We start from the raw sequence: 15395 nt of genomic DNA on the forward strand, positions 1-15395 counted from the left end.
GGAGACAAATATTCTCCCTTTAACATTTTGTAACATACTTGTGTAAGTTAAACTTCTTTCCAGGCAACTACATCATTTAAACAGGTGCTGGCCCATTTCTTAGTTTCTGCCCTGATGGAACTGACCTGATCACAGAGTACAGAGTGAGTTCAAAAACTGCTCTACACTAAAAAAAAAAAAAAAAAAAAAAATTATTTATTTGAGAGAGAGAGAGAGCGCGCACGTAAGCAGAGGCAAGGAGCAGGAAGAAGCAGACTCTCCTGCTAAGCAGGGAGCCCCACTGGGGGCTGGATCCCAGGACCTTGACATCATGACCTGGGCCGAAGGTAGACGCCCAACTGACTGAACCACCCAGGCACCCCAAGGACTGCTCTACACTAACATTACTCCATAGAAAAAGGTCATTTTAAAATGCAAATATATAGAATTAGGAAGGAGGGCAGTCATGCTGGAGGGTGCATCTTATTTTTGAAGAATAACTAGAATGGAATATTATGCCAATTATAATACCCAAGTTTTGTGTTTTAATAGGAATTACATTTTTGTTTTGTTTTTTGCTAAAAACCCTCCAAATTTCTTTCAAGTGTGGGAAAGACCGATTTAAAGATAAGTAGAACTAGGTGGGACAGAGATGGCATTAGCCCTATTGCTTATGATCATCACTCAAAGCTATAAAATCAAGTATAATATGCAATGAAAGCAGCAACATTCACAGTTACACATAATTCAATTTCTCCCTTTTAAAAGTAGAGATAGTAATACCAGTCCCATTAACTTAATCAGATGAGGTTATGTATTTTAAAGCATTTCAAAAAAAAAAAAAACACTACAGAATATTACAGAATGTCAATTCAGTGACTTTCTTCTGATGGCTGAAAATTTTAAAAGCACCAGTTGTTTTCCAGTCACTTGGAAAGAACTTATCTTTAAATCCACACATCCTTAGGCCACGGTGCAAATACTCAATTAAATTGAGTTATTTAAAATGTGGGTTTTGGATATTTTTAATGTTGAACATTCTTGTCCTAGCCTTGTTTGGATATCATTAGTATATATAAATGTTAAAATAGCATTTAGACTTCAGAAATTATGAGTTGACTCCAGGGTTTCCTAGAATGCATTAATCAAAATGAAATTGACCCCAGTATGTTTAAATTCGCAGTATTCCTGGTACACTGTGACTTTCTGGTTCAGAGATGAATGCCTTAAATGGCCTCATAAACTTTAAAGTTTCTTGGACATTCAATATCTTCCTATGACATTTTGATGAGTCTAGTGTAAATGAATCAAAAGCACATGGATTAAATTCCCCATGAACTATTCTTCTTGGCTATGAGACACCTTAGGGAAAGTGTTTTGGCAGGGGGTCAAATATACTTTGCTGACCCCTCAATATTTTCAAGATACTCAGTGGACAAAGACCCAGTCAGCATATTCAAAACAAGATAAAAGTGACCAGAAGTGCCCATGTGGGTCTGGATGTCACTGGCCTTCATGTCCCCTTCAATTATGAGGAAACGAAGCTCTAACAGTATAGCCTCTGTAAGCTGGGGGCAACCTGACCTCCTGGTTTTGCTGTAGGTTGATTTTGAAAGTCATCTTAGTAAGTTTAAAATTCTTTAGACTGCCCACCCTAAACTCTCAACTAGCTAGTTAGCTAAACAGAAATGAGTTTAGATCCCAAAAGAACTATTGTGTGAATTAAACTGGATTCTATCCTTGAACTAGTTAAAATTTCATACAGTATCTCCAACTTTTTATGAAGTTCTCCCCCCCAAGTCTTTAAATCAATAATCAGTAAAAAAAAAAAAAGAAGAGAAAAAAAATTTATTTATGCTTGATTCATTCAGAATCATTCGAGTATCTGAGGTATTGTAAAACAACTAATGGTGAAATTATCTTATAAAGAGATAAACAGTGGGGCATCAGAGTGGCTCAGTTGGTTAAGTTCCTGCCTTTAGCTCAGGTCATCATCCCAGGGTCCTGGGATCAAGCTCCTCTCTGGGCTTCCTGCTCAGGGAGGAGCCTACTCCCTCCACTCCCTCTACCCTCCTCTCCCTCTACGCCTACCCTCATGCTCTCTAGCTCTCTCTCAAATAAATAAATAAAATCTTTAAGAAAAAAATAAATAAAGAGATAAACAGTACTTGAAAGACTTTAGAAGAATCTAGTTTATACCAGTCAAATTTAGTCCAGTATTAAGGAAAGTATGGGAAGTTTCCAATATATTCAGTAAGTTATCACAGAAGTCCTCAAAATGGCCCACTGGGGCTTAAAAAAAGTAATTACATTTTCTGTAAGCATCTACAATCTGTCTGAATAGTAAACCAAACAGTAAGGCTTTCTAACTTCCAAGGCGAGTCAAATGTATTTGCAAACATGCTGGTTTTTTAAAACAGTATTTTAGACTATAATTTACAATGGAATTTCAAAAATGCAGCCATTTCCACCCTTTTGATTCTTATTTTACTTTATATAAAAAACCAGTTGTTTTTCAGTTTTAAAGAATTCAGCACGGTGTTTTGGAGTCTCAGCACTTTCTCTGCATTTTGAAAATATGCCAAGTATTGATGTGGTCAGTTCTAGGACTTCTCAAACCATTAGAAATTATAACTGTGTGATAAATATAATGTATCAATTTTCCAAAATGGCAACTTATGTTGAATTTAAGAATAAGAGCTACCTATAAAAAACTATTTCCAAGTCACCACATGTCTGTTCCTGCAATAGGGAGATGCTCTTTAGTGATGCTTTCAATCGATGGAATGGTTTGCTGGCCTTTGTCTTTTCAAATCTTATCTGTGAAAATGAAAAGTAAACTGTTGAAGTTAATCTAAAATTTAGTTTTATAGATAGAAGATAGATAGATAGATAGATAGATAGATAGATAGATAGATAGATAGATTTAGTTTTCTGACAGATTCCAAACAGAACTACTTCTGTGGTTTTGGTATAATGTTGCTTCTGTAGAGATTTTAATTCTTTTTTTTTTTTTTCTATTCTATGAATTTCAAGAGCTAAAATTTGTTTTTGTTTTTTTTTTTTTAAGATTTTATTTATTTATTCATAGAGACACAGAGAGAGAGGGGCAGAGGAACAGGCACAGGGAGAAGCAGGCTCCATGCAGGGAGCCTGATGTGGGACTCGATCCAGGGTCCCCAGGATCACACCCCAGGCTGCAGGCGGCGCTAAAGCACTGTGCCACCAGGGCTACCCTCAAGAGCTAAAATTTGAGTAGGAAAGTCTTCTATTTGTATTCTTTATAGCTTACAAATGTGTAACTTAGACCTAATAATGATATATCTATCCAAGATTTTAAAGTATTAGATAATACAAGTACATAAGATTTTATGTTTTTCTTTTTCCTTTTTTTTTTTTTTTTCATTTTCTTTTAAAAAACTACCTATCAGTTTTCTTGTCTCCCACTGCTGAGGGTATATATTGTCTTATTTTCTATCAACAGTATGACTAAAAGCATACCCTCCAACATGCCTACAAGCTGTATTTTAGATAGGCAGACTTCAAACCTTCTTTGGATGTGGGTGAATTAGTTAGAAGAGTTACCATGGCTGAGGACCTCCTTGTCCCCTATGCCCAATGTGAACAGCACAGCTTGGAAGTCAGTGTTGCAGTACAGTGAAAGTCACTTACATACTTCTCTTCTGTGGCCACCACAATAAACATTATGCTATAATGCGGACTCTCAAATTGGATATTAAAAGCCAGTATTGATTCATGAATGTCTGACCACAGAATTATGAATAAATCGAAGAGTCTGACAATTATTTTTTAATTCACATGGAGTTGCGTCTCCTCAAAACGTATACTCTGAAGTTCTAATTCCCAGTACCGAAGAACACGACCTTACTTGGAAATATGGTTCCTGCAGGTTCAAGTGGTTAAGATGAGGCCATACTGGAGACTAGGGTGGGCCTCTAATCCAACATGCCTGTGGTTCTTATAACAAGAACACCATGTGAAGAGACAGGCATGTGAATGCGGAGAATGCCGTGTGAAGACTGAAGCTAGGCTGCCAGAAGGATTCTTTTCTAGCACCTTCAGAGGGAGCAGGCCCTGCCAATACCTAGATCTTGGATTTTTCAATTCAAGAACTGTGAAGCAATACATTTCTGCTATTTATATCACTCAGTTTATGGCACTTCGTTACAGCAGCCCTAGCACACTAATATGCCACGCATCCTCAATTTCCTGCTTTTCTGGCTTTGACTCTTACCATGCCAATGAAACGCTTTTCACCAAATAATAACCTTTATTCAGGTCACTCAGCTCATCCTACTTGTAGCTTCTGACGTGTTGATCACCCCCTCTTTAAATCTCTCTTTACCATTACTCTCCATTTTTTGTTTGGCTAACATTTCTGAATACCCCTTCTCATCACATTTCTTCAACAGTCATTAGAGTTTTCTATGTGTCATGCAAAAAAATACTATGCAATAAATAAGAGTCTCTGCATTTAAGGAACAAAAAGTCAGGCAAGAGAGACTAAATCATGAAGTAGAGTACAGTCTTGAGAAGAAGTCTTGAGATAGAAGAATATGTAGGTGGTATTAGCAAGAGAGCAGCTGAAATAGACTAGTGGGGTCTTTAACATAATAAGCGGAGCTAGGAGGAAAGAAGGGCATGCTGGGAGTCTGTGATACCTGAGTTTAAGATTTCAAGGTTGGCTGGAGCAATTCTGGGTGATCACAGGGTTTGAGACTGGCCATGGGGGTGGGTGGTCAGAGTAGAACTAAAGCCAAAGTCAATGGACTTGAGGAAGGTGGAGATGAGAAAGTACAGCTTTGGTTTTCATCTTTGGCTATGCATTAGAATATTTGGGAAGCTACAAAATCTCTCAGGATGCAGGCTGTGGTGAAATCAGCCTAACTGTGGACAGGAAGGACCAAAGCATGAGTATTTTTTTAAAGGTACAAAGGCTGAGAACCATAGAATGGATGCTGATGCCTTTTTGTCTAGCTGGGTTCCAAAGTCACTCAAAATGGTGAATTGCACTCCAGATGGATCCTTTTGGTTTTAAAACTCCTACTTTGGAAAACATTAAGGGAGATGAAGGAAATGGAAAAATAGCCAGCATGGGGAAGTAACAAAGAGTTCCAAGAGCTCTTAAATGCTTTGTGGTTTATATTAAAAGATAAATGCAACTCGAACGGTATTGTTAAACTTCTTTCTTACAGGAACCTAGAGAAACCTCTCATAACCTCATTCCCTCTTTTTTCTCCCTTGACTTGGATTTCAAACATATCTCCACTTCTTCTCTTTTTAAAAGTCCAATCAGACAGGTTAGAGCCACTGGCCTTATAAAACATTACCAGACTCAAACCTGCAATACCTGTCCTCGACTTCAGAGGGGTCTTGGATTTAGTTTCTTAGACTGGGGCCTACCTTGGCTAGTGTTTCAATCACCCCCCACTCCCAGAGACTGGAGGATTGGTCAGATGCCTTCCAAAGGTTGTGTATTAGCATAACCCTTTGTCTCACAAATAAACTAACAGATGTTCTTAAGGTTTCTTGGAGAGAGCACCTTCATCCAGGATGCACTGAACAGAAAACCAGCTGAGTTCCTCTTGTCACCATGGTGACCTCAGTATCCCAGAATTATAGGTTTTCATAGGAGTTCACCCAGGCTTTAAGGCTTTAAATATGATCACAAAGAAAATCTGCTAGGCCCATATATGATGCTTCAGTTTACCAAAGCAGGAAAAGAATGATTGGATATCCTTTGGTAAAGTAGATAAATCATAGTAGTTTCTTGCTGAATAAATCTGAGGGACATTTTTCTTCCTATTTTTCTGCCTGCAGTGACAGAGGCTGAGACCTTTACCTGGAGAGGTCTAGGGTAGCAAAAGATCTTGTTGTAAACAAAAACACTCGTAATCCTAGTGACCTGTACAGTCCCTATCTAGTCTGGCTTTGAAGAGTTCCTTAGACTTAGGTATCTAAATCATTTTATTTGATTTTTTTCCTACCTAATAAATCATAAGAATGTGTTGCTAAATTATGCTGTACAACAGTGGAAGCCAAACAAAGGATTTTTAGGGCAGCAAAAATACTGTGTATAATATTAGAATAATGACTATATATCATACATTAGTCTAAACCCAAAGAATGTACAAAACCAAAAGTGAATCCTAGGTAAACTATGAATTTAGGGTATTTATAATATGTGAATGTAGGTTTGTCTTTGGTAAACAATGTACCATCCTGCTAAGTAATGTTAATAAGAAAGAGTGTTTATGGGTGGGTAGGAGATAGGAGGAAATATCCATACCTTCCTCTCAATTTGTTACAAATCTAAAACTAATCTAATAACATAAAGACTGGGGCACCTGGGTGGCTCAGTTGGTTAAGTGCCTGCCTTCAGCCTAGGTCAAGATCCTAGGGTCCTGGGATGGAGCCCCATATTGCAGTCCCTGCTTAGCAGGAGACCTGCTTCTCTCTGTCAAATAAATAAATAAAATATTTAAAACAAAACATAAAGACTTAGGGGAAAAAAAAAAGTGACCTACAACTTCAAAAGATGAAACTTGCCAGAGCATAAATCTGAAAATAATTGGCATGTTCGAATCTTAAATTCAAAATCAGATATTTTCGAGCAGCCTGGGTGGCTCAGCGGTTGCCTGCTTCTTCCTCTGCCTGTGTCTCTGCCTCTCTCTCTCTCTCACTCTCTCTCGCTCTCTGATGAATAAGAATCTTTTTAAAAAATCAGATATTTTCACTTCTATACTGTTTTTATATATTTTATGAATGTATAGGTACACACACACAAACATATATGGATATATTTATACATATACATAAGTGTTTTAAGAGAAAAGAAACATTCCAGGGGAAAAAAAAAGTATCATAGTACATGTCATTACAGATCATGTGGGATAAATTTAAAAGGTCCTAATTCTAATTGTCTATAAAAAGTCATGAGAGAGTTATTACAGCATCAACAAACCAAATAAAGAGCAAGTAAGCGAAAACATTCAGTTCCATTCTGACTCTCTCTGCTGGGACTGGGGCTGTGTAGCTCATTTCTATCCAAGCTTAGATCTCAAGTCTAAATCTTCATGGATAGCTATGATCTTAAGTATCACAATGGCTTTTCCTTTGTTTGGGACACACCTCTGTTTCTTCCCCTTTCTACAGGTTTTCTCCACCCTAAGGTAAAGGGGTATCCTTTCAACCCTTCGCTCTCTCATGCCCAATCTTAAGGAAGCCATTCTATAGGTGTCAAAGCCAGTTCAACACCATCCAGGAGAATTCTTTAGAATGACTGAAGTCATTACCCTGAGACCATCAACTCAATTTTTGGTCAATAGGAGGACTGAAAATCTTGAATCAGATACTAGGAACTTGAACAAGTACTTTAAACTGTTACCAACACACCATTACTATAAAGTTCCAACTGGTGCCTTAGGGCTACTACTTTCTAAATTTAGCTCACTGCCTGTTATCACACATCTCTCCAGTCTTCCTGTCAACACTCCTGATTCTTTATCTTTGTGATCACTCTCCAAGATAAAAATCCCTTTGGCTTTGCTGTTACCATATTTCACAGATATTAAGATGCCACTGATTGTGAGATGCATCATCAATTTCTTAATAGTTTTTTGGAAGAAAAAAAGCCCTACCTTATTAAATGAGCAAATCCACTGTATGACTCATACTAATTTCAGAAATGTTAAAATAAAAAAAATTTCAAAATTGTCAAATACAGACAAAATGTCCTTGTTTATATCCTCATTAGGTATAGTTTTCTTCTGCTCCGATATGTTTTGTAAGACCCTGCACTCTCACTTCCACTGTACCTCCAGTTTGGTACTATTTGTTGGAATTTTTTTTTCCATTAGAATTTTTTATGGTCATAGAAATGTTCTGAAATTGGTGCACAATATATTGAACTACATGTGACTGAGAAATGAAATACTTTATTTTCATTTAACTTAACATGTAAATGACCACACGTGGCTAACCACTATGCGTACTGGTTAGCACAGTTCTGGAATTCCAGATTCAACATCCTTGGGATCCATTAAGTGGCCACTATTTATGCAGTTCTCAAAAATGGAATTGTTTGCTTCTCTTGTGTTCCTAAAACTGGAAGAGTGATTAGCAATCATTTGGTTCTCCATTGCCCTTCCAGCCTATCATTCCACCATTTTCTTTCAACTCCCACTGCCTGCTTTGAGGTTCACACTATTCTATTACTTCTTGATATTCAGAACCTCCTTCCATTAACTGCACAAGAATCTTATACCTGGGTCATAGTCTTTCTTCTTTATCCAGCTTGTACTGTCACACTCAAAAACCACCTTTAGGGAAGCCCTGGTGGCTCAGTGGTTTAGCGCCACCTTCAGTCCAGGGTGTGATCCTGGAGACCTGGGATCAAGTCCCATGTTGGGCTCCCTGCATGGAGTGGAGCCTGCTTCTCCCTCTGCCTGTGTCTCTGCCTCTCTCTGTGTGTGTCTCTTATGAATAAATAAATAAATAAAATTAAAAAAAAAAGTCCACCTTCATCATGGTGGCAATTTTTTCATATTCAGCTCCACTTCATTTTGGACAAAGTCATGGTGATGGTCATCTTGAACTCTGTTTTCTAATCTTTCAATTTTGTCATTATCCCTCTTTCTTCAGGTAGTTAAGGTATTTTAAAATATTTTTCAATTTTAAAAATTTTAAAGTTTAAAATACTACCAAGATTTCCATCTCTGACTCAATGTGTTATCTTAAACCTTCTAGTTAGTTTACTCTGAACGTTGGATTTACCCTCATGGAAACAACCCATTCCCAGAGCTCCTATCTCTAACTTTCTATAAACTTTGATGTCTTGCTTTTTCTGTACCTTCCAGAATGTTAACTATAGTTAGAAAAAAGATTAACCATGGTGCCTGGATGCTCCATGAACAACACTGTTCACATTTGCCAGGGGCTCAATGTTTTTCAGCGATACTATTATTCAACAAGTTATTAAAAATCCTTTTTATTATTTTTAAGTTTACAACCTTACCTCATTTTTCTTTACTGTCAATAGAAAATAATCACAATACTAAAAATAGCTAACATTTCTGAACATTTATAATGCGGCATGCCCCATTCCAAGCATGTTATATGTGTTACAATATTTAATACTCATAAACATTATTTGAATGTGTTCTATTTACCCTACTATTTTTTGTCACTTTACAGAGAAGAAAATACATGTAAAACTTTCTCATTACAATGAAAGGATAAAAACCACCTTACATGAACTGGCTTGACATCTCTCATCTGAAACCACTCCTCCTCCTCCTCCTCTTTCCTTTTACTGAATTTCAGAAAAATAATGCTTCTCTTTCCAAAGCAAATTGATCCATAAAGGCTCTTTGAAAAAAAAGCCTTGAAAAAGCCAAAACCCCCAAAATTCTCTTTCAAATCCACCTGTTTTTTCCCCCCTCATTCCCTTTTCTTTCCTTTCTTACTCCTTCCTTACAGTTCCTTACAGAGTAGAAGGAGTGTGCAAAGCAGTGGTGAGATAGAAGGCCATGGATAGTGGTAGCACCAACACAGTAGTGTCCATCTTTAATATGCAACAAACTAAAATGTCCAAGCAGATTGCTGCATAGGGATGTTATATGGCCTCTGCTGCCTGGTCCAATCATTAGAACATTTACGCTATATCTTACACTTAAGAGTTATTATAATTACCCAGTCATTCTTCATTTTACTTGGTAGTACTTCATTTCTCAAATAATAAAACCCTCAGTATTCCTTAAGCCCTTACTGTTGGATTTCTGTATCAGTTCTGATCCCTACATTTTAATTCCTAAAGGATCACTGCTGACAAAATTTATGGCTATTATTATTTGTCTTAGCATTTACATATAAGGTGGTTATTCATCCCTTCTTTTTGTTCTTCTCATTGTTTAAATTTCTCCACAAAAATTATATATCTTGACTGAGGGAGAATCCTAAGATGGCCCCATTACCTTCAGCCCTGGTGTTACTCCATGGTTGTATTAAAGCAAATGGAAAAGGGAACGTCTGTAGCTGTGATTAAGGTTACTAATCAGTTGATATTATGACCGATTTGGGGGGTATGTCTAACCTAATCATATGAGCTCTTTAAAAAGGAGGCAGTTTTCTTTGGCTGGAAGAAGAGGAAGTTAGGGAGATTAGAAATGCATGAGAGATCTGGCATGAAGGTGGTTTTTCAATGCTGACGTGGAAATGGCCACTGGGGCAAGTACCTGAGTGACCCCTACATCAGAGGGGACCCAGCCAACAGCCAGCAAGAAAATAGGGACTTCAGTCCTATGACCGCAAGGAATTGAATTCTTTCAATGACAGGAATGAGTTTGGAAGATGATCTTGAGCAGCAGACCAGAAACAGCCAGTCAACACCTTAATTTCAGCCCTGTGAGATGCTGAGCCCAGCCCAGCCCATCTGGATTTTGTACCTAAGAATTATGAGACAGAAAGAAAAAAGGGAGAGAGAGAGAGAGAGACGGAGAGAGAGAGAGAGGGACAGAGAGAGAGAGAGAGAGAGAGAGAAAGGAAAAGAAAAGAAAAAAAAGAAAAAAAAGAAAAGAAAAGAAAAGAAAAGAAAAGAAAAGAAAAGAAAAGGGTACTGTTTTAAGCTGCTAATTTGTCATCAGTAATAGAAAACAAATACAGCCAAAAACATCTGGGTAATTTGTTGTCACATCCTCTGTATCTTTAGATAAGAGGGATTTGTATCTCATAACTTTAAAACATAAATTTGTGAATTTTCTTTTCAAGTGAAGTCACACTTCAGTGTTAATTGGAAAACATAGGGTTTCTGGCAATTAGCCTCTTTGAAAAGTCTGTTAGAATACCTTCTTAGTTGTGGATTCCTTATAGAATTCCAAAATAAGGTAATTAATTAAACTAAAGGCTAATGTCTTTATTTGAGCCTGCTAATGTATTAAAATAGTGTTTGTTGAATAAACTCACAGCTAGATTCTGAAGTATTCAATGAGGTGAGCTTCCCTTATCTTAAACACTGAAATGGTCAAAACCATATGGTAACATGGAACTGTGGACTTGGCTTTTTAATGACTATTACTTTACAGAACAAATGGGTGACTTAATCAACTTCTTAATTTGAAGAGTTTATTTATAAATTTCAGTTAAACAAACTTCAAGTTTGCCATTTGCAAACAAAGAAACAAAGCTTTTTATAAAAAAAAAACCCTCTAAAATAAAAACATAATACAAACATTAATATTTGGATGGTGAAAGGATGAGCATTTTTTTTGTTAAATGCTTTCAGTGGTAAAAACATATTAATATCCAACTCATGTCACAAGTTATTTGCGGCATGAGAATAGAATCAATATTTTGATTGAATAAATTAAGGTAATAAGCATCTTAATGAGCAGTGAGCTAAAATACCAAAATGAAGTCAGGAATGGAGGCATTTTGAGAGTCTATCAATGTATGTGCTTTTGTTGGTTCCTGTTCCATAATCCTAAATAAGATCTTCAGTCTACATCTTAAAAATTTATTAGAAATATTTTCTAATCTTGCTTTTTAAAAATTCCACAGTCCTCAAATGATAAGCCTTGTGCTTCTTTTGAAAAATGGCCTGACGAATTTACCATAGCATTTTGTATGTGGTACACATTATTTTTTCACACTTGCCCTAACTAGTTGCTAGAGAAGATTCTACTCTACAATCACATTTAGGTCATAAAAACCCAGTTATGTACCAACCTAGAGTCTAGGCCCTCCAATAGTATTTTTTTTCTTTAGGATAAATATGCCTGGCTCACTGGAGGCAATCAATTAATGTTTCTTATTAATTAAGGCATTAATTAATTAAATTGGTAGTGGAGTAGGGAATACCCTGAAACTACCTATTATTTTCAGAAAAGTCACTAAACAGGTGGCTGGCATGGATATTTTTGCTGCTACTCAAATAAGGATTAAAATAATAAAAATAGAGCTTATTAAAATGTACTGAATTTTTAAGAATTTTTTAAAATATAGAAACATTTGAAGTTCGGTGTCATATACATTTAATATCTTATTCTTATTTAGACAATGGATTTTATTAAACAATATACTTTTTTTTTTTTTTAAGTGTATGAGAGCCAGCCAGGAGTGGGAGGAGGGTGTGGCAGGAGGAAAAATGGGGGGAGAGGCAGAGTGGGAGAGAGGGGAAGGGAGGGAGAGAGAGAGGAGAGAGAGAGGGAAAGAGAGAGAGAGAATCTTAAGCATGGAGCCCAATGCAGGGCTTGACTTCATGACTGTGAGATCTTAACCTGATCTGAAATCAAGAGTCAGATGCTTTACCAACTGAGCCACTCAGGCGCCCCATATGTAAACAAAATGCATTCAATTACTAACTGCCTTTTGCATTAATTACGCCCTTCCTCCCTACACCCTTTCATTTAGCAGGTGATGTCACTGAATCTATCCTTAAGGAGTATGATCCAGGAGTCAATAATATATTTGAAGGTATGCTAATGCCCTGAAGCATCAGACGGATTTTTTTATATGAAGCCAAAAGAGTTTTCATAAAACTCTTTTTCGTGTAGATTGTTATTCATAGCAATGGTTCTCACCGCCAACCATGAGAGATGTTCGTTAGCCTTTGGGTTGTTTTCTGAGCATGAAATCATGATAGCATTTGCTTATACCTATGGCAGAGGCTGAAGAAGGGTGGTAAAAATCTGTGTACTTCCCAGGATTGAGGGAAGAAATGAGCTCACATATAGACACCTGCTGGCTCCCAGCTAGCCACACCTGCACCTGCATCCATATTTTATCCTTAAGCAAGAAATAGCTCAGTACTGTGTCCTTAAAGACTTTGTTTCTCAAAGAGCCATTTGTAAGTTTTGCAAAACAGAATCTGTAGATTAATCATCTACACCTACCTCTTACTTATCTGAATAGCAAAGAGGAAAGAAATTAAAATTAAAAATTGCTGCTGCAGAATCCACAGCAATTATGTTAATGTGATTCTCATGACAACCCTTTTACAGCCTTGTAAAACTTCAAGTTATAGTTTTAATTTAATAACTGAAAAAAAAAGAATGTTTGCAGTATACCTGTACCATGAGGAGGAAAGAAGAAAGGAGAATCCGGTCAGAGACATAGGAGGGCAGCAGTACAGGACCATGGTATTCCACCAGGCAGCAGTGGCCCAAGCCTGCATTATCCTCAATACCCTCATATCAGGCTTCTGTGGTTTTCTCTGTGTCCAGCAGTGTCCCACAGGGCATTCTGAAGTAACAGAAATGTTCTATATCTGCACTGTCCAGTACAATGGCCACTGGATACTAGTGGCTATTTAAGTTTATTAAAACAAAAATAAAAATTCATTTTCTTTCACATGTGTCTAGTGACTACCATTTTGAATTGAGAATGGTTCTGTGTTTAAGATGGCTATAGCAGCTATCATTGGTTAGACTCTGATCTTGAACCAGACCATTTATCTTTTCTTGCCCACAAATATTTACTGGGGATCTATTTTCTACCAGGCACTGGTCTATGTCCCACTATAGAGCCATACACAAGACAGGTAAGATCTGGGCCCCATTGGGATTTCAGACTAGTGGGGCAATAGAAAAGGAATAAGAAAATAAATAATAATTTGATTTACTTTTCTTTAGTTATACATATTATGGATATGTATAGGCAAGGGACTAAGTGTATTGGGGAGGGGTAGGAGCGTTCTTAGAAAACGTTGTCAAGTAAGATCTCTATGAGACTTCAAATAGTGTTATGGATTGAAATTTATGTGTTGACCTCCAGTACCTGAAGATGTAACTTTATTTAGAATCAGGGTCATTGCAGATGTAGAGAGGACAAAGCCAGAGAGAAAGGACCATCTACAAGCCCAGAAGGGGGCCTGGAACAGAGCCTTCCCTCATAGCCCTGGGAAAAAAAAACAACCCTGCTAATACCTGGATATTAGAGTTCTAGCTTCCACAACTGTGAGACAATTAATTTCTCTTGTTTAAACCACTTAGTTTTTGGTACTTTGTGATGGCAGTTCTTAGGAAATAATGCAATAGCCTTGGTTGGCAAGCCCTGTGAATTATGCATACAGTTTAATCCTCAAGGTTGTCTTATGGGTTATGGATTGGTGTCCCCATTCATCAGATGAAAATACAAAATTTAAAGAGATTAATTCATTTTCCTGAGGAAATTTTGCTGTTATGAGGCAAAAATATGAGTTAGCCTGACTCCTATGCTTGAAAGTTTTTTAATAGTATTCACTTTGACTTCTTTGACTTATCTTTTCCTTCTCCTATCTCCAGATATAGACTCAACTATATCTGATTCAATGAAAATTAAACAAATAATTTTGTATGTCAATGAAATTAAGCTATATCATAATGTCTATAGTGTACTTTTTCACTTAACGTAAAAACTTAAAATCTAGCTGAAATATCTTATTTGACTTTTTTGTTAAAACTCATTCTATATTTAATTATCTCAACCATTTGTAAATCTTGGCCTTTGAAGTGCTTGTAGATATATATATATATATCAATCTATGAACCAGGCTATAAATACATGCACATACATAAACAGATGATGTTTAGGCTATTTTAAATTTTACGTAAATTAAAAGTGTTAGGTAAATTCTATGATTCTCTTGTCTTATATGTGGAAAGGTTGACACTCTTATATTATCTTGCTTCAGAAGATATCGAATTGTTGTAAATAATCATATTTCCATACAGATAGATAACTCACTGGATGAATCAGTGTACACATTTACAGACCCTTGCCTTTGACAGAGAAACTGTGACATTCTCTTCTGGAGAGTGTGCAAAGTTCTCTTCTGAAAATACCAGTTCAACACTAGCCCTCCCAGGTATGGGGTGGCAGAGAGCCCTTATAAGGAGATGGCCCATGATTTGGTTTGTTCAACTGGTGAAAAGAAACCATTCCAGTGGGCAGACACATTTATCCAAATGAGAAAGGCTTTTTAGAAATGTTCCAAATATGGCCGTACTTTAATCAAGCAGTGCCATCTGTTCAGTGAGTGGCAAGGTTGCAACTTTTATAATAGGAATAGCATCCAGTGCCAGAAATGAACATACAGAAATACAACTGCTGCCTATACTAAATATGCCCACTTATATTCTAGGAGCTATATAGATATAGAAATAGATACAGATACAGGAGTAGATGCAGATATAGACACAGACACAGACAGACAGAGATACAGACACAAACACAGATCTATCCATTAGTGATTGGTGTGACCTTTATTAGACATTCTTCAGTTCTTGTATTGCTACTGAGAGGCTGTAGAACCTTTGCTAAGTCACTGAACTTTCCTGAGATTCACTTGTAATTTCTCTGGGCCATATTTGTGGTAAGGAATAATAAGGTCGTGTTTGTAAAGGTACTTCGTGCACTAT

At 36.8% G+C, this 15395-nt stretch overlaps 1 protein-coding gene across 34 annotated transcripts in view; it reads right to left on the reverse strand.

Annotated features, from left to right (window-relative positions):
• The window catches only part of PDE4D (phosphodiesterase 4D), a 1448272-nt gene that overhangs the window by 580750 nt on the left and 852127 nt on the right, over window positions 1-15395 (reverse strand). The window contains exon 2 of one of the 34 annotated variants that reach the window (XM_072826523.1): window positions 2684-2799. The exons of the other annotated variants lie outside the window; for them this stretch is intronic. Coding sequence (XP_072682624.1) covers window positions 2684-2799 — 116 coding nt within the window. The remainder of the gene's footprint in view (window positions 1-2683; window positions 2800-15395) is intronic. 34 annotated transcript variants of the gene reach the window in all.

This window comes from Canis lupus, chromosome 5 (assembly GCF_048164855.1).
Source record: "Canis lupus baileyi chromosome 5, mCanLup2.hap1, whole genome shotgun sequence".
In the NCBI taxonomy this organism is placed as follows: domain Eukaryota; kingdom Metazoa; phylum Chordata; class Mammalia; order Carnivora; family Canidae; genus Canis; species Canis lupus.